Source organism: Caretta caretta, chromosome 22 (genome assembly GCF_965140235.1).
Source record: "Caretta caretta isolate rCarCar2 chromosome 22, rCarCar1.hap1, whole genome shotgun sequence".
NCBI classification, from domain to species: Eukaryota; Metazoa; Chordata; order Testudines; family Cheloniidae; genus Caretta; species Caretta caretta.
This window is the reverse complement of record NC_134227.1, coordinates 17,940,949-17,968,014: the sequence shown is the minus strand read 5'-3', so window position 1 is coordinate 17,968,014 and position 27,066 is coordinate 17,940,949. Positions and strand designations below refer to the sequence as shown.

Here is a 27,066-nt window from a genome sequence, read left to right as displayed (position 1 = left end):
AGCTTGTCTTCTGTGAGAAGATATAAGAATGGATCCAAAGAAAAATCCTTCATCTCTGGACTGTTTGGATTCTAACAGGGCAGAATAGCTGAATGAGAAGACTGAGATCCCCAGAGTTATTCTGGGTAGCCCTGAAAGACTTTTGGGAAACTGGCCATTTATTACACCACTGCTACCATTTGAAGTTACAAATTGTGATTCACCTGTTGTTATATTTTACCTGCTTTAATTTAATTTAATTTAATAACTTTAATTTAATAACTCATTCTTTTTTCTTAGTAAACTAACTAGAGATTTATTAGCTATAAATTTGGCTGCCATCATTGTCTTCGGTATAAAATGTGGAGTATCAATTGAGCTGGGGTAAGTGGATGGTCTCCTTGAACTGGGAGAAACCAGCTGTGGTGTGATTTTAGATTTAAGTACCCTTTTATCACAAAGTCCAGTTTGTCTGAGTGGCAAGATAGGCTGGAGAGTCAAAGGGTCTATGACTCCCTGGCAAGACTGGTATCGTTCTCCAAATGTTCACATTTGTTACTGACTTGGTGAAATCTAATTATAAAACATACCTCCAATTTGGGATGTCTGCCCTTGTTTTCTGACAATCTGAGGTAGGCACTCATAGTTGTGAGCCACTCCAGACAGCGTGACACATGCAGCATAAAGTTAATGGATAATAAAACAGTTAATTTACTATGTTTGACTGTGAACTCCAGCTGCCAGTAATTTGATTGATCCTTCTGGGATGAGAGGGGTTTACTTGTTTATACAACAAATGACAATGTTTGCCCTGTTTACCATGGTGACCAACTGTAAATTTCAGTTAACATAACATATTGCAGGATTTCACACTTTGTCAAGTTACAGAGGAAAAAGAGCCAGCATATGAAATCTCATGATATACTCAATGCTTGGGCCCCAAAGCAACTACTAAAGCCTAAAGTTAAGTATATGCATACACGTTTGCATGATTGGGCCCCTTGCATTACTTTTGATATCTTCAAAAGTGTTTTACATCTATTAATCAATCCATACAACAACCTTGAGAGGCAGGTATACTGATTGTGAGATAATATGATATCAATAAGCCCTCAGTCCAGCAAAATACTTAAGAATATGCTTAACTAAGAGCAGATGGGTAGCCCTATTGAAATCAATAAGTTTTTAAGGGCTTTGCTGGATCAAGTCCTATATATAAGCAAACAAGTAAGCACAATCTTAAGGTGGAAGCAAAACACTTTAAAAATACGTAAGAAAACCTCTATAAGAAATGAAACCTACAATTTGTCCCCCCAGTCACACCCCCCCCCCCCAAAATTTTTTTAACAGTTTTCTTTAGAAAGTTTGCAACAGACATGTTTCTTTAAATAATCTGTATCTTTCCATTGTGGGTGTAGACACCTGTTTATTTGGTACTCAAAAATAAAAAAGCTGGGGTACTGGCATTGATATTATCTCTTAACAAAAATGACACTGAACATTAAGATCTTGATCCTGAATTCCTAATTCAGCGGCAGATGGAGGTAGAAAACACCAGTAGTTAGATGGACTTTGCAAACAGAGAGAAAAGGGGGGAAAAGGTTGTTCAGATTACGGTCCACAAAAGTTTGCAATGCCCTTTAATAGATGATGCTGAAAATAAATGTGATACACATTGTAGAGCGCCAAAGAAACATGTTATAACCTTTTTTGCCTCATTGTTTATGATCCAGGTTACACACACACACATACCACAGGAAGAATAGAAAGCATTGTTCTCAAATAAGATCCTGCAGGAAGGTTTCAAAGTCCCAGTGATGTGTATCTGTTTTCACAGCAGGATTGCTATTTGTATTGACTGACTCAGAACTTCTGCCTCTTATTTGCCTAGTGTTATTTGCATGAATTTTCGCATTGGCCTTCATGATTTTCAACACTAAATAAAAGATGAACCCAATAAAAAATATGAATATTTTGGGGATAAAAATCGTATTCAGTAAGTTTCAGAGGCTTATCCGCTGTCCTGCTCCTCTGGCCCAATGGTGCATTTATATCTGAATAATTATGATGGAAACAGAAGCTGTGACCATGAGGTTCACTAATGATAAATCATAAATCGGTCCCAGAGAATGAGAGAGTTCCTGAAGATGAGGACTAGGTAACATTATTTCCTAACCTGACGTTAAGGCTTTGGGCCCAGATCTTCAAAGGTATTCAGGTGCCTAATTCCCATTGATTTCATTGGGAGTTAGATGTCTAAATACCTTTGAAGATTTGGGCTTTAGAATCATAGAAATGTAGGACTGGAAAGGACATTGAAAGTGAGGTCATCTAGTCCATCCTCCTGCCCTGAAACAAGACCAAATATATCTAGAACATCCCTAACCGGTATTGTCCAACCTGTCCTAAAGAACCTCCAATGATGGGGGCTTCACAACCTTGATTGGTAACTTATTCCAGTGTTTAACTATCCTTATAGTTCGAAAAATTTTCTTAATATGTAACGTTAATCCATCTTGCTACAGATTAAGCCCATTACTTTTTGTCCTACCTTTAGTGGACATGAAGATCAATTGATCATCATCCTCTTTGTAACAACCCTTTACTTAGTTGAAGACTGTTATTTGATCCTCCCTCGGTCTTCTTTTCTCAAAACTCAACATGCCCAGACTTTTTAACTTTTCCTCAGAGGTCAGGTTTTCTAAACGTTCTGTCATTTTAGTTGCTCTCCTCTAGACTCTCTCCAGTTTTTCCACCTCTTTCTTCAAGTGTTTTGCTTCTAACTAGATATGCATGTTTCAGAGTGGCAGCCGTGTTAGTCTGTATCTGCATATAGAACAGGAGGACTTGTAGCACCTTAGAGACTAACAAATTTATTAGAGCATAAGCTTTCGTGAGCTACAGCTCCCGTTCGTTGGATGTTTCATTAAGTGATGAGTTTTGTGTGTGTTTGCAGTGAGTGCAGGTTTTGTGTTTATTAGTGTAGGTATGTTACTGTGGTGTGCAGAGCGCTTTGCAGCAGTGACAGCCCTAGTACCATAGGCCTAGAATGGCTAAGGGGTCATTGGCACAGTGGGCTCACTGATGTGCGTTTCTACTGGGGTCAGAGACAGATCCGGTGGGAGGTCCCCGCACGGGTTGCACCTCGTGCCGGCAGGGGCGATGGGGCTCGGTGCTGCAGGAGAAGTGGCAACGGGTGGTTGATTCTCACCCCCAGCCACTTGACAGGGGTTGGTGTCCTCTGCCTCTGGCGACTGCTCTCACAGCCCTGACCCTGGCTGCTGGGAAGCTCAAAGGGCCTCTGAGGCCAGAGTTCAGAAGGTCAAAGGTCAAGAGGTCACCGAGATGCCTGACTCCACCTACCCTGAGGCGCATGGGCCGGGGTCAAGCGGCCGGGCTCACGGACAGTTCCTGGCCCACAGGGCTCAGACGGTCACGGATAGGCTGTAGTGGGTCAGAGTTCAAAGGTCAAATGAGAAGTGGTCGGAACCACTGAGTTTTCCGACCTCTGCCGGGGTCAAAGGTCAAAACGGAGACGTAAACGTTTTCAGCATCTCCCCCTCCCGAAAGGGCCTCCATTGCTTATTTCCGCTTCCGGAGCCAGTCTCGGGCACTTCCGTGTAGCCCGGCAGCCGGAACCTTAGTGTCCCGGCCTGGCGGGGGGCGTTTCCGGCCGAGGCCTTTCCGCCCGACTCCCCGCGCGGCCGCCCCTCGCTCGGATTGGCTGCCGGGCTGGGAGGAGGCGCTGCCATTGGCTGCGGAGGCGGCCGGCCTTGCGGTTGCTGCGCCCGCCCCCCGGCGGGCCCGGAGCTGGGAAGCCGGCAGTTGCCGGCGCGAGGAGCCGCCGGTAAGGAGGGGTCGGGTCCTTCCCCGCCCCCTCCCGCGGACAGGCCTGGCCGAAGCGGGCCCCGGCCCCGCCCCCCGCTCTCGTGGCTCCCCGCGGCAGGTTCCCCACGTCTCGGGACCCGCTGTCCCCAGCCCCCCCCACCCGCCCCCCAAGGCTGGGGGAGCCGGGCCCCCTGGGTCCGATCCGGCCATTGCCCCCTGCGGCGGGGGCAGCCCCTGCGCTGTGACCCGGGCGGCGGCGCTGGACCGCAGGGTTTGCGTCCACACGGCGCCCCCTGCGCTCCGGGGCCGGCGGCGGGCTCCTGGCGGCCCGCGGGGGAGGAGGGTGTTGGTGGGGGACGCTGGTGTCTCCTGTCTCTGGATTTTCCTGGCGCTCCTGCCTGAATCTTATTCCAGATGTGGATTGTCACAACCTCCCCCCCCCCCCCCGAGACTCCCCGGGGCAGGGGCTGGATCTGCAAAATACAACGTTGTGCTGTGTTGCCCCTCTGAGCTGACCGCAGTCACAGTTCTGTCCCCATTGTGCCATGGCCCACGCTGCATCTAGGAACCCCCACGGCTTTGTAGAGGGCATCTCTTTTGGTGGTGGTGGTTTTCTGGGTGACTCAATGGCGTGCCAAACATTTCCTGTCTTTGTAACACCATCTCTCAGTGCCTAAAGGTCGGACCATGCCTCCTGGGAAGGCCGGCAATAAGGAAAAGCTGGTGCTCCAGTGTGAGTGGGAGATGTGCACCTATGTGGCCTCTAAGATGGAGGAGTTTTGTGATCATGTGTCGGAGCATTTGCAGCTGCATCTTCGTGGGGAACATAGGGATGAGATGAACCCTCTTGGTAAGGGACCCTGAGTGCAATTAAAAACTATAACTAAAATTGGACTCTTGGGTTGGAAGAGCCGTAAGGTGGGTCATCAAGCTCCCTTCATTATTCTGAACCACCCTGGTAGACATGGAGAAATTTCAAAAGTGAATTTCCTAGTGAGGGTGATGCCATAGTGTCCACTGGAGATAACGTGTTCTGCATTCTGGTAAGAAAATAAACTTTCCAGCGGATCTAGTACGCTCTGCTGTCAATTAACCTATAAACCCTTAAATCGTAATCCTCTTCATTATGTGACTTCAGTTAAATCTATGCTGGGCTTTTCAATGAGATGCTTAGCAGTGTTAACTGATACATATTTTTAAAGTGTGACACATAGTCTAACATTCTGAGCACTGGACTGGGATCTGTGAACACCTGAGCTATTAACAGAGCTAAGGAGATTTATTTTTATTTTTGTAAATAGTTGATGTTTATATTGACTGTCTTGAGTGCAAGGTATTGGCTGCCTTTGTAGTGGATCGTAAGCCAGAGGCTTAGCCTTCTAGAACAGAGTCCAGAACTGAACAAGTAGGAAGATGAGAGTTCTCTTCTCACCATAAGTAGGTGGTTCCACCAGTTGCAGGGAAGGAAAGCTATGAAGAAAGCTTGCGTCTTTTCTTGCTCATGGGGACTTAAGCTTTAACAGGGAGACAGTTACTGACAAATCTGTAGAAAATGAATGTGTTTCCTGTTTATGTTGCAGAAGAATACACCTGTCTGTGGCAGGAATGTGGCTTCTGCTCCCCAGAGAGCTCTGTAGACCTGGTCCGCCACGTTTATTTCCACTGTTACCACACTAAGCTGAAGCAGTGGGGGCTGCAGGCCTTGCAGAGCCAGTCAGATGTGACCCACTGTCAGCTGGACTTCCAGAGCCGCAACATCATCCCTGAGATCCAGGAAAACTTCTTGTGTCTGTGGGAGTACTGTGAGGTGAGAGCAACAGGGAGGGGATCAGCCCTCCTAAATCCTGTCTGTAGGTGTGCAGTCAAGTGGGAGCAGGAGAAAAGGGGGGCTTAGTCTCACACAGTGTCAGCAAATCTCCAGTTCCCGAGCATTCAATGTGGTGTAACCCTTGAGATCTCAGCCCAGTTCAAGTGGGGGCACAGACAGGGCCTTACGTGGTCCAAGCCAACAAAATCTCTGTTCTAGGGTAGGGAGATGGTCTCAGCATTACGAGCACTGCAACAATTTTGGATGCCTGGATTGTGCTTTTCTGTGTTTTCCCCAGAGGAGAGGAGGGAAGAAGCTCTGTCAAAGTTGAGCTGTATCAGAATTGCTAGTATGCATGTGCTGACCAATATTCTTGTGTCTTTGTCTCCCCGCAACAGAGATCTTTTGATAACCCTGAATGGTTCTACCGGCATGTGGAGGATCACAGCTTCTGTTCAGAATACAAGGCAGCTGGGAAGGAGAACCATGTGGTCTTTTGTGGCTGGAAAGGTATTTGATTTTATTTATGTTACAGTAGCACTTAAGAACCCCGGTCATGGACCAGAACCTCATTGTGCTTGGTGCTGTACAAACACGGAACAAAATACAGTCCCTGCACATGTGAGAACTTGAAAGCTCTCCTGGGGCGAGGCTGGGGAGCAGCTGACAAACGACAAGGCTTTGCACTTCAGTAGCTCCTTTCCACTGAGGCTCTCAAAGTGCTCTCCATTTCCCCACTGGTTGGCTCCAGAAACCAAAATACAGTGTCAGCTTGCTGGGGTGCCCACGGTATGTCAATGTAAGAGTGAGGAATATAACCTGGGACTCTTGCTTCTTAGTCCCCAGCCCTTTTGATTTAGACTTCCCTCCTTCCTTTGCTAAGGGGTTCTCAGTCCCTGGAGTGTAAAACTGCCCAAGAACTTCCCAACCCCAGTCAGAGAATTGACTGGAACCTGCCCACCATGGGTGGACTCAATACCCGGTGATTCCAGTTGAGGCATTTAATAGACGGTATCAAGGCCTCTGAACAGAACAGCAAGGGGGAAGTGCTGGTTTAACTGTAACAATAACTGCTGTCTTTCATGTGGACGTGATCATCTCAGCTGCTCATGTGTCCCGTGGAATGACAGATCTATGCTGTCTGTAGGCCTGTATCCAGTCTTCTACATATCTGCAGAATGCTTGGCCTGGCTTCCCACTGGGGACAGCATTAACCTCCCACCCAGCAGAACAGCAAGTTGAAAGCTTCTGCGTGGTTTGGGGCTGTTGAGTCCAAGGGATTTTCCTCTGCCTGTGCTACTGAAAGTTTCTCGGAGCTGTCCGGTCCTTTGCCAAGGAGCTAACCAATGTCTCTGCCTCTTATGCTCAGACTGTGACTGCACCTTCAAAGGACGCTGTAAGCTGCGGGAACACCTGCGCAGCCACACGCAGGAGAAGGTAGTGGCCTGTCCTACCTGTGGCGGGATGTTCTCCAACAACACCAAGTTCTTTGACCACATCCGCCGGCAGACCGCCCTGGATCGTAAGTGCCTGAGTGGGGGTGGGATTGTCCCTGATCTACCCTGTTGCTTCTAGCTGGGTCATTTGATTTGTCAGCAGCTATCTCTGTTCTAGGAGCAAGGCATTAGCAGGGCACGAGCACTGTGAATAGTGGCACTGATTGGCTCTCAGGCTCACCGGAGAGATCAGCTGCTTGAATAGGCCATTGAGACTGAATTCCTCTCTCAGGCAAGGGTGGGGCAGCACGGGAGAGGTTTGTCTTGCAGTATCCCGTGCCATTCTTGCTCTGTGGACATGGGACTAAAGTCTCGGGCTGGCAGGCAGGCCCTTCTGCCAGTGCTACATTCATTTAAAATCTTCTTGAGCTCCTTTGTGCCATACTGGGTGCTGGAGTCAGTACTCCGCTTCAGGCTGGGCCTGTAGCTAAAAGTGAAAGGCGTTGCTGATCTACCCATAGCTCCCTGCAGGGGCCCTGTCTACATTTCCAGCTCTCCCTGTATGTCCCCAGCTCCCATGCATCTCATTCCTGGTTAGACTTGTTTTGTGACCGTTCTTGAAGGCAGTAGAATTGGTTCTGGGGTTGCTTCCTGAGTCATGCAGTGGTAGCACTGGGAGGACTGTGTTCACTGGAAGGCAAGACACTGGCTCTCTAGCCAGGGGCAGTGCCCACAGTGGCTGTGAATGAGGCGAAAGGGCGCCTGGCTCTGATATAACTAATTCTCTTCCTCCTGTGTATTGCTATCTGTGCTATATTCTCTCTGCTTTGTTCTTTCTGTCCTTTCCCCTCCCCCTTTGTGCACTCTCTTCTCTCTCCCCCACCTTTCCCCACTGTTACAGAGCAGAGGTTTCAGTGCTCCCACTGCTCCAAGAGGTTTGCTACAGAGAGGCTGCTGCGTGATCACATGAGGAACCATGGTGAGTAAAGGCCCTTCTCTCTCTTCCAGCCGTCGCTCTGGCAAGTGCATTCCCTCTCCCCACTCCATGGTGATGGGCTTCCCTCTCGTTTTTCTCGAGCAGTAAACCACTACAAGTGCCCCTTGTGCGACATGACCTGCCCACTACCCTCCTCCCTGCGCAACCACATCCGCTTCCGGCACAGCGAGGAGCGGCCTTTCAAGTGTGACTACTGTGACTACAGGTGGGGTCCCTGTGATTGTACTTCCCTATGGGGGAGTGGGTCTGGGGTTCAGAGGTGGGGCCTGGGTCTGTGTGGGGTGAAGGGAGGGCAGCTGGGCTGTCAGGGGCTGGGAGAGAAGCACTGATGGGCCGGGAAGGAGAATGGGGTAGGGGTCTCTCACGCATTTGGCTTCATTCCCACGTTCTTTCCTTTCAGCTGTAAAAATCTCATTGACTTGAGGAAGCACCTGGACACTCACAGCAAAGAGCCAGCCTATCGCTGCGAGTTCGAAGCCTGCAGCTTCACTGCGCGCTCCCTCTGCTCCATCAAACTGCACTACAGGAAAGTCCACGAGGTGGGGAGGGAACCAGGGGATCTGCTGCTGTTCCCACTGTTTATATTGCAATAATGTTGAGAAGCTCCAAGTAAGGTTGCGGTCCAGTGTGCTAGGTGCTGCACATACGCGTCGTGAGAGATGAGCCCTACACTGAAGAGCTTACAATCTAGATAAAGATAAAAACTGAGAGGAAGGGAATGCTGTCCTCCCCGCTAGACAGATGGGGGGAGTGAGGCACAGAGAGACCAAATTACTTGTCCAAGGTCATACAGGGAGTCTGGCAGAGCTGGGATTTGAATCCACATCTCCTGACTTCCACCAGACCATTCTTCCTCCCAAACCCGCCCTAGTCCTCGAGGTGACCATAAAACCCTAATGGAAATTTCAGCTTCATTTTCCTCACCCACCCATGAACAATCCATGGTCACACTTGGTATCCATCAGCTCCGGGAGGAATTGACTCTTCTGTCCTTCCTGTTCCTCTCTCCACCTGCTGCAGTGCTGATGGCTAAACGGGTTCGGATGAGACAACACAAGTTATCTGGGGAGGGTGGGTCTCTCATGACTTTCCTTCTGGCTGTCTGGTCTCTTTTTTGGTCTCTGCTCTCTGGCTGGGAACAGGGAGTTGCTCCCCCTTCCAGTGCAGGGTCGAGGGCAGGAAGAGCAGCAGTTTCATAGATTCGTAGATACTAAGGTCAGAAGTAGCAAAGATGTACTGAACAGTAGGTGAGCCCTGGCAAGCAAGTAGCAGGTCCCTGCATTGAAGACACTAAAGACGCAGAGAACACTGACCAGAACTGGGCATACACACCCAGTAATTCAGGCTATGTGGTGTGTTAACATGTTTGCCTAGAATCTTGCCTGCTTTTTCCTGTGGCTATAAATGGTGGCTTATGGGATTTGAGTGGTAGTTCTCCATTCTTGGCCACTATCCACTAACCTAGCAATTGTGCTAATTTTATGAGCCGTCAGTTTGTATCTCCTTCTGGCTAATCCCTTGGGAGCACTGGTTGGGGTCCGCCTGCCCCTGTTCCTCCCTGCATGGCTGACTGCGTGTGTTCTGCTGCTACTCTCTGGCATGGGGCAAGCATTTTAATACCTGTATTTCTACAGACATGGGTATGGCTCCAGTACTTAGCCCTGCCTCGGTGCAGGGGACAGGACTAAATGACCTACTGAGGTCCCTTCCCGTCTGACATTTCTATGATTCTGTGGCCGCTTTGCAAAGCAGTCCCAAACAACTAGCAGTCGGGGCACAGGATCTCCTAGGTAATGAGATTCCCTCCATCCCATGGATTGGAAATGCCAAGCCCATCAGAAGTGTTACCAGTCCCCACTCCTTTGCCAGAATGATGCTTGCTATAAAACTTGTAGGATGTTTGTTCCTCTTGGAAAGCCTGGCTTCCCACAAGGCAGCTTGGGTTTGAATCCCATGACATTTACATCCTTCCTTTCTTCTCGCTCCCTCCCCAGGGTGACTCGGAACCCCGGTACAAGTGCCACATCTGTGACAAGTGCTTCACACGTGGGAACAACCTCACCGTGCACCTAAGGAAGAAACACCAGTTCAAGTGGCCCTCGGGCCATCCTCGCTTCAGGTACTGGACCTCCAGCCCCTCCTGTGTGCAAAGCTCATTACCTCTCTCAAGCCACAGGGGGCAGTAGGGGACAGTCATGTGGGGGTGGAGGGCGTTGCTCCTGGGTTCTCTGATACTATGGTGATGGGTGCCATATCAGTACCTAGATAGCAGCCTCCAGTGGCAGATCAGAGACAAGGGCTGCTGGGCAGCAGCCACACTAATGCGGCTGGATCTACTGGGTTGCTTGTGGAATTCGCAGGCTCACGCTGCAGCCAGATCCAGCTCTCTTCAGCCTGAGAGAGTCACCCCAGTCTAAGCCCGGTCAGGTTTTGAGGATGCCTTATCCGGTGTAATCTCCAGCAAACCGCAGTCTCCCCCAAATGTTCCAGGGCTTAAAAGGGTGAGGAAGCAAAGGAGGGCTCTCAAATTTGCCCATGGAAACTGGACAGGACAAAGAAACCAAACCTGGCCTGAGTGGAGATGTAAACCCTCTATCTGGCATGCGGCTGCTAACTGTTAGGGGCTGGGGATGAAAGGATTTACCCTCCCTGACAACGCCCCCCCACTGCACTGCCTGTTAACACTCTGGGCGCTGTGTGCTGGGATGTCTGCCCCATAGCAATATCAGTGCTGCAAAATAACCTCCTTCGGGTAGCAACTGCCACTGATCGCCACCTAGCCTGGCGTTGGGTGGGCTAGCACGCTGGGCAGCACTCCAAGCAGTCAGTCCTCCCTCGGTAACTGCACAAGGCATCTGCCTTCCAGCCCCGTTCTAACCCTCCCTCTCTCTGGCCTGCCCAGGTACAAGGAACACGAAGACGGCTACATGCGGCTGCAGCTAGTGCGCTACGAAAGCGTGGAGCTGACTGAGCAGCTGCTGAAGGACCGGGAGAAGCAGGGCGAGTTGCTGGATGGCACGGCGGAGTGCGTGGTGCTGACAGAGGGTGAGGGCAACTTGCAGGGGATCATCCTGGAGCCACCGGCAGAGGCCTCCCTGGAGGAGGCCAATGACATGGAATCACAGGTGGCCCCGCTGCCACCACCGGCCTATGCTGCTGCCAACCCTGACCCAGCTCAGCAAAGCACCTTCCCGAGAGCTGAGGCCTCGCCAGACCGAGAGTCCAGCGCCCCGCTCGGCCCCATCATCCGTGTGGTGAACAGGACCAACGAACGTGGGGAGAACGAGACGGTGTACTACGTCATGGCCAACGCACCCTCAGAGGAGCAGGCAGCAGTGCCCGGCGGCCTGGCCGGGGAGCCGGAGGAGAACGTCATGGACCGCCTACAGAAGACAGCTGAGGAGCTGGGGATACAGATTATGTGAGTTGCCAGCGCTGCCTCCCTGCACTTTGGCTTCAAGTAATTCAGGTGTCTCTCCTGCTTGGGAGGGCAGGGATGGAATCACAAACACTCTCCATCACCCCGCTGGGGTCCCTCCTCGTCCTTGATCATAAACCCAGAGGAGTTGGTGCTGCCTGCGGGAAGATTCTGAGCACGTCCCCACCCAGCCTCAGCTGTCTCCCTTTGCCCTCCTGTCACTGAGGAGCAACTGCGCTGTGCTGGGTGACCTGATGGAGGAAAGCTCTGGTCAGCGCCCAGTGGTTGAGAGGGATCGAGCTCCCTTCCACCAGCCTGGGAAAGGAAGGTGGCAGTGGATGCTGGGAGCAGCCTTAGATATTTTCATGGCAGGAAAGGGGATTCGAGCTGGGAGGAAGATGTGGAATAGTCTCCCAGCACAAACGCTTTGTGACTTCAGTGCCCTCCATCCCATGGGGAGAGGTTTGGGCTGTGTCCCCCCCTACACCCCAAAGGTCCCTGGCAGATAGGTCAGACTCCTGCTGCTAAGAGACTCAGTCCCTGTGCTTGCTGAGAGCCCCGTGCTCAGCCAGAATCTCCACTCCTTTGGAGCTGCAGGTGGATTAGCTTACCTCCTGAGATGCTGTTTGGCCTTAAACAGGCTCATTCTGTCCAGTTTCTCGTTGCCCTCGGGTGAACAAGATGCCCTGACCCTGTCTCAGATATGTCGGAGTGTCCACTTTCTAGCTTGCTCAAACAGATCTCTTATCAGTATTTGCATTGACACTGCCCTGTCACCTTGTTGATCTGAGCAGGGGACAGCCGAAGGGTCCATTTGTCCCTTTGCAGGTTGCTGCTCCCCCATGCACTGGTGGGGAGCTGGTGTAAGCTGGGGGCACCCTTCTCAACACTCGGGGTCCTTTGTGCTGCCTTCGTCCTCCCCTCGGGTTCTTGCTCAGGGGTTTCCCCACACTGGGGCCTGGGCTCCTGGCTGTGCAAAGTAAGTGCTTTTATAATAAAAATAAATAAATAAAAGCCCTGTGTTCCAGGTCAGGTTTCAAGTGTGTGGTGTCTGCCGTGGCCCTGTCAATGTGGCTCTTGCATGTGCCCTAGTGCAGGGATGAGACCAAGCAGTTGGGGATTTTCGTGACCGTATCCTTGTAATATCTAGGGTGCCGGTGACACTTGAGCTCTTACCATATCTCTGTGGTATGTCCAGTGATACAGAGCCATCTTCATGCGGCTGGAATCCCCAGCTTCGGCATAGGAGTGTCTACTTTTGCTCTGTGCCTCCCATAGCTTTCCACGCGCACGCTGTCTCATCAGACAGGATATAGCACTCCCCCAACCTTCTTCCCTGCACGTGGACTACTCTGCCATTCCCATTGACCCAGAAACCTTTCCTTGCTGTAACATAAGGATCACTGTCGACTTGCAAGCAAGTCTCTACCATGGGACCAAGCTGTGCTAGCTGGCCTCTTTTTCTCTCCTGGGATCCCAAGGTTCTAAACTTTGGTTTGTAGATTTGGGAGACAACTCTACAACCCTCCTGCCCTCCAAGTCATCATTAGATGTATTTGCAATACCCTCATCAGTGAGGTGTTGACATACCATGCTTGTTAGGAGGTTTCTGTCTTGGCTAACCTCCAGCATGGGTAATTATGGTCTCCCGAGCCACTAATCCTCCTGGCCTTTTCAGCGGAGGACACAGTTCTCATCTTTCTTTCCTGAGCCATTATATCGCAGTGTTACGGGGAATCAAATAGTGCTGCGTTTCCTCCCATAGCTGGGCACATTTCAGGGGCAGACAAAGTGAGGCCCACTTGAAAAGTTTGTTGTTGGCTGAAAGGCATGAGCCAAAGGTCATGTTGGGGGTAGTTTTTAGCAGGTCCATTGCAGATTGCTGTTGTCTAACTTGGGTTGGTTCTGGTTGCTTGACAGCCTGACCCCATCCTACTGGGATGTGGCAGGAACATGGCTGTAAAGTGCAGGTAAATAGGAAGCTCTGTCCCACCATCGGACTGGTAGACGGGCTCTGGTGGTGATCAGTTCCCTTGGAGGTGCTGTGCTCTTTCTAATCCTGGAATAACCTTCCCTGCTCCAAGCTGAGCCCTCGAATGGGGGCACCTGCTGCTCTCCCAGGACAGCTGTAATCGCCTTAACCAGCGTATTATGGAGCTTGTCTTACTGGGGAGCTGCCCCCTGGTACTGAGGGTGCAGCAAAGACGGCCTCTGCCAGCTGCATCTGGGGCCATGGAAGGTTCTGAAACCTGCCTGCCTGGCAGACTGACAAGGAGCCTGGAAGAGCTGAGAGCCCAGCACAGGGCTTCTCTGCAGCCCAGATCCCTGGCTCTGGGACAGCCAGCCCAGCATGCTGTCATGGAGCTGGGGCTCCCATCGAGCTAGGTGGAAAACGATCATTCTGGCTTGTGGAGGATTTTGAAATTGCGGGTTTCGTTTTGGAATCTCAGGATCCTTCACGAAGCAGGATTACCGTTCTCTGCCCAGCTCTGACTGGCCTTCCCAGGCTGAGGGGCTGTCAGCATGCACGTCAGCACCACTTCAGTTAGAGCAGGGCAAACCCCTATGTGGGGAGGTCTTATTTCAGTGTAAGGGGGGCATTTTGGTTTTGTTTAAACGTGGTTTGAATGACTTCAGCTAAACTGCAGGAATCCTGGTTTAAACCCTAATAAGTGACTACATGGCCTTTGGCACTGGCTTAACTAGATGGTTTAAAATCGCAACTTAAGTTAAACTGGTGTAACTCTGCCCTTCTGCTCAGGGCCAGCCTGAGTCAGGGCTTGGATGGGAGACCTCTAGGAAACCAATGTGATTTGGATACTCCTCCCACAAAGCAAGTGCCCCACCTGGAGACTCCCTCTTTTGGATAATACACTTGTGCTCATTAGAACATCCCATGGTGCCATTGTACCTCCCTGCAGTTTCTACTAGATACAGAATTTTTCTTCACTTCCTGTCCTAAACTGAGCAAGGTGTTGCAGTGCCCTGCTGGGCCTGTAGTTCTGGCATGCTTGGTGGGGGATTTTCCAAGTAGTTCTTCCATTGGTTGCCATTAGGGATTTGCCAGTGGCAATAATTGAGGCAGGATTCTTGCTGGCTCACTGGAGAGCCCTGAATGGAGGGACCCTGAAGGGAGTCGGTTTTGTGCAGCAGGTGCACGGAAGTCAGGTATCTTGTTCTGCTTATGACTCCGGGAAACAATTACTGTGTGTAGGCTCAACGGACCATCCTCCAGCAATGCAGTGGGATTGTGGCCTCAGCAGCCACTGTGGTGTGGTGGTCGCTGCCTTTCCCGTTCCCTGCTTGCGTAGTTCAGCAGAGCAAAAGCCACTGAAGCTCCAGGTTATTTCAATGGAGAAATCACTTTACATTAAACCCCCAGCCATCTGCTCACTTTCTAATTACAAACCCACTAAGAGCATAATTCACAGTGGTGTCCTGAAAGCAGGAGGTGGTGGAGGGCAGCACCCAAAGGGATGCTCTCTCTTCAGAATGTAGACGCTCACATTGGTTTCTCGTCCTTCAGATACTAAGGGAATGCCCATGCTATGGAGATTATACCAGCATCGCCCTGTAACATAGACGCAGCCTATGTCACCGGAAGGAGTTTGCTTATGTAGGAACACCACCACTCTGAACAGCTAGCCATGTCAATGGAAGCATTCTTCCATCCACATACCTGTGTCTACACTGGGGTTTTGTTGGCCTAGCTATGCCAGTCAGGCTTGGTTTCTTCACACGCCTGCCTGACATACTTATGCTAATGTAACTTTTGAGTGCAGACCAGGCCTGAGTAAAAGTGGGGAGGTGGGAAGGAAGGTGAGTGTCTCTTGGACAAATTTCAGAGTAGCAGCCGTGTTAGTCTGTATTCGCAAAAAGAAAAGGAGGACTTGTGGCACCTTAGAGACTAACCAATTTATTTGAGCATAAGCGTTCGTGAGCTACAGCTCACTTCATCGGATGCATCCGATGAAGTGAGCTGTAGCTCACGAAAGCTTATGTTGGACAAAGTGTTCCCAGGCAGAGGTGGGCAGGGAACACAACCCCTCTAGAAATAGTTCAGACAGTCGTGATCAAAATCCTCTAGTGGTCTGGAGGCCTGTGTCAAATGGGTTTCTCAATCCGATTCCCCACAGACAGAGATCAACACTGTGTGCATGCACGCCCCTTCACAACTGATACGTAGCCTCTGCAGAGGGGACAAAGGCGTGAAGGGGCCCTGGACACTGTCCCACCCCAGAGGTGGAGTCCCAAGGCTGGGGTGAAGCACGCTGCCAGGAGGAGTGGGGTAAGCTTGCCCCGCCCATGCTGTAACTGGCGTGGATGGTCGGAGGATTTCCGGGTTGCTCAGCTGGCTCTAAACTCCCTTAAGTGCTCATGCAGCGAACAGCGCCTCCATAGAGGTTCAGCTCTCACATCCAGGCTGAGAGGAGACTGGACAGGGAGGCACCTGTGCATGTCCCAGAGGTCAAAGGCTAGTTTCCACCTTTCAGCTAGGTGAGTCCCACCTTGTATGCTTGGCATAACCTGGTTCTGATCAGTTGTACCAAGGATGCCTTCGCAGCAAGAGCATTCCAGGCAACAGGGCCTAGCTGGCACATTGAAGAACCAAATCTGTGCCAAAAGCTGCAGTGAATTGGGATGTCTCTAGCTCCTTTCCATGGCACTACTCAGGTCAAGGAGCCTGGGGCTCCACAGGTGAATATAGGGGCAATGCAGCTGTCCCTGGAATGGACCAATAGAACCTAAGGTCAGGAAATGCCGTAGGGCCCAGTCTGAAACTTCACTGGTGCTCCTCTGTGGGATTGTGGCCTCTGGGGTCTTTAATTGCTGCAGCCACAGCATAGGCTGCAGAAGGTAATCGCTTTGCCAGAGGATTATCTACAGGGAAGAGAGAATGGGGATTAAAAGGAAGCCTCTTCCCCCCCCCCCCCCCCATCCCCGTCCCCCCCCGCCCGTCCTCCCCCAGCTACTGGACCTGTAAGGTGTCTCTGTCCTGAGCACATGGAAGCGAAGTTCCCTTCCGCCATGGGAAGGCTGGGTCAGGACAGAGCCAGACCCTGCTGGCAGCCAGCTCAGCCCGGCCAGAATCCCCAGGGTGAGGGGGAGATGGAAAAGCAAATACTACCTGTCTTTTGAAAGCTGGAGTCCAAGGCCAGTGGGAGAAGGACTGGAAACTTCAGAACAACTAAGGAGGGCAGTGTGTGGAGAGGGCACTGGACTGGGCCTGTGATGAGCACCATGGAGCTGGGACTCCTCGTCTTAGTCACGCTGGCTGGGTTTGGCTCTGGTGAGGAGGAGGAAGGTAAGTAACGGGGCAGGAGGCATTGGCTACTCACAGTATGGTGCCTGAGAGCCACTAGGGAGGGAGCTAGCTGTGTCGGGATCCGGACAGCTCTGGTCAGTGTCCTTGCGGAGAAGAGCAGCTTTGCTTTGGTCACAGGGCAGCAGCTCTGTGGTCCGTGCAGAGTGCCCAGCCCAGAGGCTGAGCTAGTCCTGCTGGGATCCACCAAGGAAAGGGGGTGGTGGCTGCTTGTGCTTTCTCAGGCGCCCTCCTGGTGCTGCAGGGCCATGGGCTGGCAATGCTCTAAGCAGGCCCCGCTCTTTGTGTCACAGCCCGTGCAGCAGGGCACAGTGGGAGGTCACCCCTTCTCCCATGCCACAAAGCTGATGGTGGCATCACACTGAAAGTGTGCCCACCCCAGTCTTTGCCCAGAGCTGGGAAAGATCCTCCATTCGTGTCCTGCCAGTTCTCCCCAGCATAGGTTCCGTCTAGCGTTGAGTCACCCCTGCCTCTCGGGGGCCGAGGAGCTCCGTGCTCTTTTCTGTTTTGCTTCCCCGTCAGTGGAGAGGGCAGGAGTCGCTTCTCCAAACGGCGTCTCATGCCAAGGTCCATCTCCCTGGCGTGCCCCGGGCTGGGTGGGAGGTTCTGCTGCTGATCTGGACCTGCTGGTGTTGGCACTCTCGGCCAGGCCCCGATACCCCCGCCCCTCACTGCTTCCAGACCCTTGCAGCGTTCTCAGGGTACAACTTCACCAGCCCCACTTCAGTCCCATGTGCAGACAGGAAGTGCAGGTGCCACCTGCAGAGAATCCCTTGTTGGCAGCATCAGAGAAAAGCCATTGGGAACGCCATGGCAGGACTGAGACCTCTTGGCAGGGTCAGTCTGAGCTGCTGCTGCCTAGGGTGCACCTCTCCAGAGGATAAAGAGAGAGCGCCAGATCTCAGGCCTGTCACTCAGACATGCCATAAATGCCATGGGAGCCAGGACTCCTGGCTTCTATCCCCAGCTCTGCCAATGACTCTTCGTGGCCTTGGGCAAATCAGTCCCTTTGTCTATGCCTCAGTGTCTCTCTCCCCACCCCCATACCTGCTTGCTCCTGGGGTGCTCCCCAAGAGGCCCCTCAGCATCCGTAAAGGTCTGTGAGGCTGTGAAGGGCCACGGGAATGCAGAACGCTACTTGGGGCCCTTAGAAAGACCTGGGGCTGACCCTGTTGCAGAGTGATGGCTAGCAGGGCCCTCCTTGATCTCCCAGCTGGCTTGCCTGGGGCTGGGGGATGTCGCGGCTCTGTCTGGAGCTCAGGCGCTGGAGCCTAGCCCGGTTGGGTGAGCTTGAGCAATAACAGTCACACTGGCATTCTTAGTGTGCTCGCTTGAGCCTGGCTAATGTGAGCCTGTCTACATGGCTGGGAGGCTCATGCCAGCTGCAGTGTAGACACACCCTGGCAGGTTCAGTGCTGCTGCTGAGCCCTGGGGGAAAGAGAATTCTGGGAGGTGGGGGTGGGAAACAGAATCATGGGGGTGCCCTGGGACCTGGGAGAAGAGAGAGGTCCCAGCCCATCTCTCCCTGTTGTTCTGCCTTGATTGGTCCCCTCCAGGAAGCTTGGACACATACTGGTCTGGCACGGCCCCCATCTGCATGGGGGGCTGCAAAGGGAGACACAAAGAGCTGAAGAGGAGCCAGTGTGGGAATGGCAGCTGCTGCTGGCTGGGATACAAATCCTTCTGTCGAGGTACAGGGGTGCTGTGGGAAGAGCAAAGGAGAGGCTGAGTTTGGTGGGGGAGGAACTGTGCAGGAACCTCACTGATCTCACCCCAAATGCACTCGGACACTGGGAAACAAGTCTGAAGTGGGGGTGGGGGTGGGGGTGGGAGGCTGTCTCCAGTAGCAGCCGGGTGAATTTATTTTGACAAATAGAAATTTGACCGAAAACATGAATTTTGTTTTGTTGTCTGGAACTATTTGTAAATTTCGGTCAAACTCAATGAATAGTTTCCACAGGGAAAAACCCCGATTTGTTTTAAGTTGAAATGCTTTGTTTAGAGGGCTTATTCGTTTGTTTCAACGTGGCATTTGGTTCTCAAATACAGCCAATTTAAAAAAAAAAATTTAAAGGGGGGTGGGTGAAAATGTTAAACGGTGAATTGAAATGAAAAAATGCCGTCAAATCAACCCAAAACATTTTGGATGATTTGAAATGAATTTTATTATTTGATGAGATATTTAAAAATAACAACAATGGTTTTGGTTCAGTTCAAACCTGTCTGTTTTTTGTGTGTATGTGTATATATATTTGTGTGTGTGTGTAAGGTTTATATATACACACAACATATACATACATCTCTCTATGTGTGACCCCAAAGGCCCTTTTTATCTCCATCAAAAACTGTCTTTGGCTTGGAGAATTTGGGGGGCATCTGGGAAGTGAGAATTATGGGGCATTTCCTGATGGTCCCCTTGGCAAGGAATTACAGCAGCTGTTGGCATCACGAGGTGTTGAGGTTAATGCAACAAGTCTGTGTCCTGGAGCAAGCTTGGTGGTTGAAAGGGTACGGGCTGGGGGTTGATGCAACATCTCTGTATCCTCGGTTTCCCGACATCCAGGAGATGGGCCAATGGATCCTCTCTGGGATCTGGAGCATTTACCTCCAGCCCCTGGCATCCTAGCATCCATTTAGGCTCCATGTCACATACCCAGAGCAGTTTACCAGCACTGCTAGCATGCATCCAGGCTGTGGCAGATACCCTGGCCATCACGGGTCCCAGGAGCTATATACCCTTGTCATCCATAGCATAAGTTGTTGCCATCTCTTTGGGATCCAGACCCCCATGCCCAGCATGTCCCCCCAAGGATCTGGTATTTACCCTTGGCATCTTTGTGGGGCTGTGGAATTATGCCAGCAGCCCTTGGCACCCCAATGATGCCAAGCATGTATCCATGGCGTGCTGCTCTCTGGTGCCCCTTTGGTCTCTGCGGGGGTGGCGATACCTTCAGACTTCCAACCTGCACCATCCACTGGGACCTTTCTCTTCCCAGTGAACTGCGGGCGGCCAGAGGCAGACTTCAATTCCATGGTCTACGGCAATGACTGGTGGGTGGGCTCTGTGGTGCGCTACGGCTGCCGGCCCGGCTTCCTGCTGGTGGGGGACCCGGCCAGTGCTTGTCAGTCCGATGGCCACTGGACACCTAAACCCACCTGCCTCCGTGAGTACTGCGCCGTGCAGCACCGATGGGCAGTAAAATGGGTAGGATTGGGAGGAGCTAATGTTCCACCCTAGAGGTGGCTGCATCACAGTGGTGGCTGGAGTGTCCCTTATTTGCCAATTTTCCACCTGGGAGTCGGCATAGTCTGCAGGTCTGGCTGCACTGGGTGAGCTCCATTCAAAGACATCCCTGATGTGTGGCGGCGAGGGGGCTAATGGAGGAAACACCTCTGTCCCCCACCCCTCTGCAGTCAGGAGCAGGGGGAGAGTGGGGTGTCGCTCTCCTATCCCAGCCTGGGGCTGCAGCATCAGCTTCACCTCGCTCCCTTAGGGGTGTTCCAAGCTCTGAAGAATGTGCTGGGTCTGCCGGGCTTGGGGACCTGCGCACTAAAAGGCTGCAGGGCTGGTTATTGGAACCCGGGGTGTTGGTGCCATCGGCAGCCTGATGCCTCATCAGCCCTGAGAGACCAGCCCCACTGCTCTGATAACCATGGCCCAGCCTCATGCTAATAACTCCCGCGCTCTGTTCTCGGTGCCTCCCCCAGCCCCGGGGTAACAGGGCTGCTGTCTCTCCCCGGCAGGGATATGCCTGCGGGGCCGGATCGAGATTAACGAGCGGGACATCGACGGCAGCTGCTCCTCCACCTGCACGGACAAGGCTCACCTTGGGGCCTTCCTCAACCACGGCTGCATCACGATCTCCAACTGCGTCACCAAGCAGTGGGGCTGGACCCGCTGGTTCGCGCGCTGCGACTTCTGCGAGTGCGACTGCTACGTCCCCTGCTGTAAGTGACCCCGTCCCATCCAGGGGGAGCCGCCTCCCCAGGCAACCTGATGGGACTTCCCTGCTGCTCCCATCCTATTGCAACACAATCGCTGCCCTGTGCTGGGTGGAATGTATTGGACCTGCTCTCCTGTGTGTGTGTGTGTGTGTGTGAGATCATGTCGCCCCCTAGTGGCTACTCCCCATAGAGTAAAAGCCCTAATGTACTGCTGCTGATGGAGATTCTCCTTGCGCTGTAGTTGTCAACCCTGGTGTTCTTTGGTCCTAAAGGTCCTGGGTTTTATGCCTGACACCGCACGTGTGTGGTTTGGCTGGTCTGCTTGTGACCACAGGATCAGTCAAGTTTCTTTCTTCACCTCTTGTCCTAAACATTGTTGGTGCAGGCTATCAGTTGCCAGGTTCCACCCCAGAAAGGCATGCCTTTTCCAGAGCGCCCCTGACAGCAGTATCTAAGAAATCTGATCCCAGTATGGAAAGGGCTACTGTCTGCCCATTTTGTGCCTTGTATAATGCAGAATGACTCTGCTGGCTGCGCTGGGGTTACTCCCCGATTGGCACCGGCTGAGCCAAGAGCGAGGAAATTGGCGACTTTGTTTTGCAGTTGGCTCCATGATCAGAGCAGGAAAGTGAGTTTCGCTCTGCTGCTCTTCACTGGCCCATGGAGCCAAGGCGAGGCAAGGAGCAGAAGCTAGTCGCATGCCAGTCCAGATGCGCTCGCATGGCACCCTTGACTTGGCGTGGGGCACGTGGGAGGGTGAGGGTCAGGATAATCTAACATCAAACAGACACCCATTGTCTGAACGTGTTCTCGTTACAGCTTCCTCCAGGTAGAGATCTGGGGTGGATGGATTCGTGGGGAGCTGTTCAGCTGTGAAGGGGAGCTCCGTCCCAGGAGGGGCAGCAGCAAACCTGATGCTCACTGCACAGTAGGCTACCATACTGTGCCTCTCCCCGTCAGGCCAGACTCCTCCATCCATCTGTTCCCATCGCGCCCTTGGCACGATACTGGCAGTGTGCTCGTGGAAGTGCGTGGTTGTGTCTGTCTCCTGGGCTGGAACCGTTTGCCAGCCTGTCTTATTGGGGTGCAGCATCTGCAGAGGAAAGGACTGCCTCCCCCATAACTTAACCCTTTGCACCCTGATTTGTTCCAAACAAGCACGTAGGGGGATGGGTATACACAGTCATCTTCCTGCTCTGCAGGGGGTTACGCTATGGGAGCCAGGGACCAGAGTTCCTAAGAACAGGAATGGAAGCCAAGGACTCCAGTCTTGCCCTCTTCTGAGACCGTGGGCAAAGGACAACACCGATCTCTGCCTCCGTTTTCCCATATGCTTAATGGGGATGAATAATACCCAGCCCTGGGTGTGGGGGCATGTGGGGATTCGCTGTCCCTAACGCCCTTTGAATGAGGAACGTCATTATCTCAGTGCTGCAGATTGCTACAGCCTCCCCCGTTTCCTCTCACCAGAGCTGGAGTCTGCGTGGACAGGTTCCATTGGCAGCAGGTGCAGTGAACCAAACCAGCTGGCCAAAAGGGACTGCCCCTCCCTCCCACCTGCATGCCTGCCCTGGCGAGTGACAATCCCTATCAAGGCAGAGGGGCATGAGCAGAGAGGAGCGGGGAGCAGAGGCCTTCAGCCTAAAGGAGCTTTAGTCAGGGGCAAACTGTGGAAAAGGTGAATTGTTCTGCAAGTGCTACCTTTGGCAGGGGAAATGCACCACCCATAGCAAGAGAGGAGAGGGAGCAGCTGTTCTACGTGGGGGAGAGGGTTGCTCCTGCCCTACTGTGGGATTAGGCACCAGTTTCCTCTTCTGACGTAGGGGGATGGAAGGCAGTTGAAGGGAATCCCCTTCCTTGCCTGCTTTTCTGTGATGCCATGCTACTCCCTGGCACCCAGCAGCCTCTGTCACATTTTCTCCCTCACCTAGCAGTTGGGGAGGGTCTGTGGGACACACAGGCCTCAGCCAGTGGTGTTCTCCCTCCTGGCCACATAGGGGGTAGGCATGGGGAAGGTGAGGATTAAACGCTGGGTATGGTGAATGCTGCTCCTGCCCTAGGGGCGTTGTCTCTGTCCCCTGGCTCCAAGCCTGTGACCATCACTCCAATAAATCTGTCTAGAGGTGACTGGTGTTTCAGTGTTATTGTTGGATGCGTCTCCTCACCCTCTAGCTCCCATCCACACTCCACCCAGTTAAGTCCCTATGTTCAGAAGCCCCATCTCTCCTCCAGGGCTGGGGGTGGAGCTGGTTGGGAAGTGGGGTTTTGTTCCTGTGAAACAGTCCCATGAAAAAAATGATAGTTTTTGTTGAAAACTATCTAAGAAAAAAGGGCCATTTTTAACTGAAAAACCAGCACTCCCCAAATGTTTGGGTTTTGACAAGTGCCAGTCCCAAAAAAATGGGGACAAATTTTTTTTAGGTTGTGGCCAAAACTTTTTGGGTGCCAAAAAGTGAATGGGGGGTTTTTGTTAAGTGAACAACTGAAAAAGATCATTGGAAAGCAATGTTTCCCCTGGAAATGACGCTTTTCTAACACTGTATTCATTTTTATGAAAAAGTTTCCACTGAAAAAGTATGACCAGTTCTAAGTATGAGCTGTGCTGGCCCGGGAGCCGTTTGCATTCAGACCGAGGTGGCAGTTCTCGGTTTGGCCAGCAGTGTGCAGCACCAAATGAGGATAACCAGCATCCTCTCCCCTGCCTGCTGTTAGTCCAGGTATTTCCAGAGCATTGCGGTCACTGTGAATTTAATTTGTAAATCTAACAGGACCAAAGCCAGTGAGTTCAGGGCTAGTGAATTGGGTGCAGGTTCACAGGCTTCCAGGGAGCAGTAGCTCCTTGCACTCCGGAGGTGACATACACAGACAGTGCTATTCCTTCTTAGGCATTGATACTCACCAGCTGCCTCTCCAGGGTATTCCTACCCCCTCGCCTCCGCTCACGTGTTCTCCCCTCTCCTGTAGGTTCTGGAGCCCAAGCCCCTCATTGCTACAGCTCGTAGAGGCATGAGGCTGATTGACGGAGACGGTTAATGTTCTGTGCCCACGCTGCTAGCTCAGCTGATTTCAGCTTTGGGCAGGCTTATGGGTGAGCTCAGCCAGTAAAGGCAGCTAAGGCAGTTGCTATGGCCAAAAAGTCACTGAGGGTGCCAACGGGAGAGAAACCCAGCTGGTTATTGGGCTTGCACACAGAACATGTCCCACATACTGTGCAAGGCTGTGCCTGTAGCCCCCAGTGCTCTCCCCTTGTTAAAGGGGAATTTCAATTCCCCTCCTCTGTTCCTCCACAGGTGAGGCTGGAGGCTGTTCTTTACCCAGAGCTTCCTGAGCCTGCTACTCTACCACTTTCCATCTCCAGTGAGTCCACAGGCTCCTCTTTGGGGTCAGCACCTTGAGGGCCTGTCCCAGCTACTGTTCCATCCTTATTCTCCAGCTGGCTGGGGCCGCTCCCAGGGAGCGCGTGGATGGTTTGCATCCCAGCGAGGCGGCAGCAGCAGGGGGTTATGCTGAAACCAGTTTCCCCTCTCCAAAGGTCAGTGCTTTCTCCCATGGAAGTTGATGGCTGAGCTCCCGTTCATTGCAATGGGCAGCATGGGATTTAGCTATAAAGGCAGGTTTCCTTTTACATCCCTCTCTGCAGCAGCATTGCAAAGAGGGAAATGGGCCTCTCTTTAAGGGGATGAAGGCGACAGACCCTCCCCTGACTCTCCACAGCCACAAGTGCCTGTTATATACCCCACCTCGGCAGGCTACCACCCACTTTGCCTGCGTACCCCCTTGCACCCAGGCCTCCTGTGCACCAACTCTTCATCTAAACAAAGCTGCACATTTTGCTCATCCCCATGCCCGCTGCACCCCAATTATACCTGGGCTGCTGCCTGCGTAAAAGAAACCTACTGGTTCCTTCTGTGACCTTGGACCGGTCACTCCCTGTCTGCGCTGGAGATCCCCCAGCTGTACAGCGGAGATGATCTTCTCGCTCATCTGCATAAAGCAGTGTGAGATCCTCAGGGGAAAAGAGGACTTAGATGGGCAAAAATATTCTCCTTGCAGCACCTTTGATTACAAACCCAGCCCCTGTGAAATGCAGCCAGCTCTGGGGGAGCCAATGCCCTCCCCAAGAGTGTGGGGAAAGGGGAAGCTAGGCCACTAGGGCAGGGATCTTTAACGCCCTTGCAAAGGGGAGAGTTCGTAGCCTGCAGTAACTGCACAGACCTCAGTGTATCCAGTGGGGAAGGGTGAAGGATGGATGCTGCTGGATTTGACCCTGTGGGTTCCAGGGGTTTTCAGCCCTGTCGACCATCTTCTCCAGACAGAAAGCAGGAGACCTGTGGTTCATTTAGCCCCCTATCCCAGCTCCAAACAAAGCCAGCCGCTGGCACTTTAGAGGCAGGTGCAAGAAAGCCCCATGTAGATAGATGCGTGTTAGCCTGCAAGGTCTCATCCCAATCCCTAATAGTTAGAGCGTGGCTTGTCCTGTGGAGTGTGAGGTGGGGGCTCCCTACTAGAATATGTTAACATTGAGTAGCCCTATTTAACTGGGAGGAAGACTGGACAGTGGCGAACACCCTAGCCTGGGAATTAGGAGACATGGGTTCAATTCCCTGCTCTACTCCAGTCTATGTGATCTTGGGCAAGACTCTTAATCCCTTTGTGCCTCAGTTTCCCATCTGTAAAATGGGGATAGCAACAACTAGCTCTTGTAGAGTCCTTTATGTTTATTGATCTCAAAGAGTGCTGCCCTCTCTCATGGCAGGCAGGCTGAGGGGATCAATACGGTGCAGAGCGTGAGGTGCTCAGATACGCGTGGCCTGAGGCAGGTACGGACCAATAGAGAGCTAGAACCCAGGCTGGGCATCTTGTGAGCAACAATCAGCAGCTCAGCCGCAAGCTATTGAACTCCATGCAGGGGGCACTGAGGGAAGTTCAGGCCTGGGCAATGCTGGTCAGACCAGCCCCTTATTATCTCTGTTGGAACGGCTGAGGAGTCCAACGGCAGCGCCCCAGGGGAGCAGGTTGGCCAACCCCAGCTACCTAGAAGCCGCCACCACCACCACCATGGGGGCCTTAAGAACCAGCAACTCTGTTCTTATTCTGGTTTGTCATGTGCAAACATTGGGGGGCGAGGGCGGGAGGGAACCAGGGTGATTCTGAAAATAGCTGCGACGTGGAGAGTCATTTCCAGTATCTCCTCCCCATGCTGCCCCCCTGCCCCAGCCCCATCCTCTGCAGGAAGGGGAGGGGGCTGGGCAGGATGGTAGGTTTTTCCAAGGCAATGGAGCTGAGCAGCAGTGGCTGGAGTTTGACTGTAAGTAACCTCACTGCAGCAGCAGCATCCCCTCCTCCCTGCCAGAGAAGGAGGCTGTGAGCAGGCCCAAGTGACAGGTAGAGAATTTAAAGCTACAGGCGCACACACAGAGCTTGTCCTCCAGCTGCTTAACCTAGTTACTTCCAAGGCACTTTAGTATGTGCTCCCAGGGCAGCCGACGCGGGGACAGATCTGCTCTGTGGCTGGAGCTCTGAACAGAGAAGCAGCTCGGGTAAGTGACCTGTGCTGGGGTATGGTGGGGACGGGGAGCTAGTCACCAGGAGGAAAAAGAAGCTAACTGAGCTGGGGGAACTGATCCAGCTGGGATGGCAAAGGAGGGTTCAGTCCTTGGGCTCTATTTTTACAGCAAGTCACCGCAGAAATGACTTCATTGGAGAGGCCGAGGTGGGGGTAAAACATAACTGCAGGGGTCTGTGACTGCAGCATGGGGGCAGGGAGTATGCAGTGCTGGGGCTGAGCAAACCCCAGGCCTTCTGAGAATACAGCCCCCAGGGCTCAGGTGGTCCAGAGAACACAGCGTTGTGTCTGGACAGCATCCCAAGGAGCCAAGGCCAGAGATGAGGCAGTGCGGGGTCTTGGGCTCAGTGGCTAGTAGGAGTTAGAGCGGCAGGGAGGGAGGGTGGGAGAGAGGGCTTGACAATGACCCTGTCCGCCTGTGGGAATTGTTTAAGCTGGGCTGGTCAAAGCCCAGATGTGTGTGCTGTCCTGTGAAGAGTCATGGCCTGGCTCCCCGGGGGGTGGGAGTTGATGGTCCTCATCCATCTGTAACCTAGCATGAAACCTGTGCACTCCCAGGGTGGGGGAAGAGTCAGACTGTGGCAAGGGGCATCCTGCCAGGAAGGAAGGGGTGAGAGAAAGGGAACCCCCTGGGGTCCCCAGATCTCTGTCTAGGGCTCAGTAGGAGAGAAATGAACCAATCCCTCCCCCCAAATCGCACCAGCACCTTCTCCCTCAGCTCAGGGTATGGAGAGATGCCCATCTGCCAACGCAATCCGTGCTTTGAG

The 27,066-nt window shown here is 52.5% G+C and overlaps 4 protein-coding genes across 6 annotated transcripts in view; 3 read left to right on the top strand and 1 right to left on the bottom strand.

Moving 5' to 3' along the window:
• Positions 1-3,555, bottom strand: part of POU2AF2 (POU class 2 homeobox associating factor 2) — a 30,859-nt gene extending 27,304 nt beyond the window's left edge. For both annotated transcript variants that reach the window (XM_075122184.1, XM_075122185.1), the window contains exon 1: positions 3,343-3,555. The gene's annotated coding sequence lies outside the window, so the exon portion shown is untranslated. The remainder of the gene's footprint in view (positions 1-3,342) is intronic.
• An 89-nt stretch (positions 3,556-3,644) lies between these two features.
• Positions 3,645-12,492, top strand: HINFP (histone H4 transcription factor). Its single transcript, XM_048827432.2, has 10 exons — positions 3,645-3,826; positions 4,478-4,657; positions 5,388-5,614; positions 6,013-6,124; positions 6,984-7,136; positions 7,952-8,029; positions 8,132-8,252; positions 8,448-8,586; positions 10,042-10,166; positions 10,950-12,492. Exons 2-10 carry the CDS (start codon positions 4,495-4,497, stop codon positions 11,470-11,472), a joined length of 1,641 nt encoding a protein of 546 aa, XP_048683389.1. The 5' UTR covers positions 3,645-3,826; positions 4,478-4,494; the 3' UTR covers positions 11,473-12,492.
• A 3,001-nt stretch (positions 12,493-15,493) lies between these two features.
• LOC125625405 (zona pellucida sperm-binding protein 3 receptor) lies at positions 15,494-22,860 on the top strand. The gene is made up of 6 exons (XM_048827434.2): positions 15,494-15,753; positions 16,608-16,770; positions 18,345-18,479; positions 19,785-19,952; positions 20,533-20,736; positions 21,553-22,860. The coding sequence occupies exons 2-6, from the start codon at positions 16,698-16,700 to the stop codon at positions 21,564-21,566; spliced, it is 594 nt and encodes a 197-aa protein (XP_048683391.2). The 5' UTR covers positions 15,494-15,753; positions 16,608-16,697; the 3' UTR covers positions 21,567-22,860.
• The window catches only part of NHERF4 (NHERF family PDZ scaffold protein 4), a 98,704-nt gene continuing 88,084 nt past the window's right edge, over positions 16,447-27,066 (top strand). The window contains exon 1 of one of the 2 annotated variants that reach the window (XM_075122288.1): positions 16,447-16,587. In XM_075122288.1, coding sequence (XP_074978389.1) covers positions 16,470-16,587 — 118 coding nt within the window. In that variant the 5' untranslated portion in view covers positions 16,447-16,469. The remainder of the gene's footprint in view (positions 16,588-27,066) is intronic. The other variant, XM_048827728.2, reaches the window with a different exon arrangement.

Excerpts from the sequence above, each read along its gene's own strand:
- LOC125625405 (XM_048827434.2), top strand. The coding sequence starts at position 16,698 with ATGAGCACCATGGAGCTGGGACTCCTCGTCTTAGTCACGCTGGCTGGG. Across the intron at positions 16,771-18,344 it reads CTCTGGTGAGGAGGAGGAAG|GAAGCTTGGACACATACTGG; the intron begins GTAAGTAACGGG and ends GGTCCCCTCCAG. Across the intron at positions 19,953-20,532 it reads ACCTAAACCCACCTGCCTCC|GGATATGCCTGCGGGGCCGG; the intron begins GTGAGTACTGCG and ends TCTCCCCGGCAG.
- HINFP (XM_048827432.2), top strand. The coding sequence starts at position 4,495 with ATGCCTCCTGGGAAGGCCGGCAATAAGGAAAAGCTGGTGCTCCAGTGT. Across the intron at positions 8,030-8,131 it reads TGATCACATGAGGAACCATG|TAAACCACTACAAGTGCCCC; the intron begins GTGAGTAAAGGC and ends TTTCTCGAGCAG. Across the intron at positions 8,253-8,447 it reads TGTGACTACTGTGACTACAG|CTGTAAAAATCTCATTGACT; the intron begins GTGGGGTCCCTG and ends CTTTCCTTTCAG.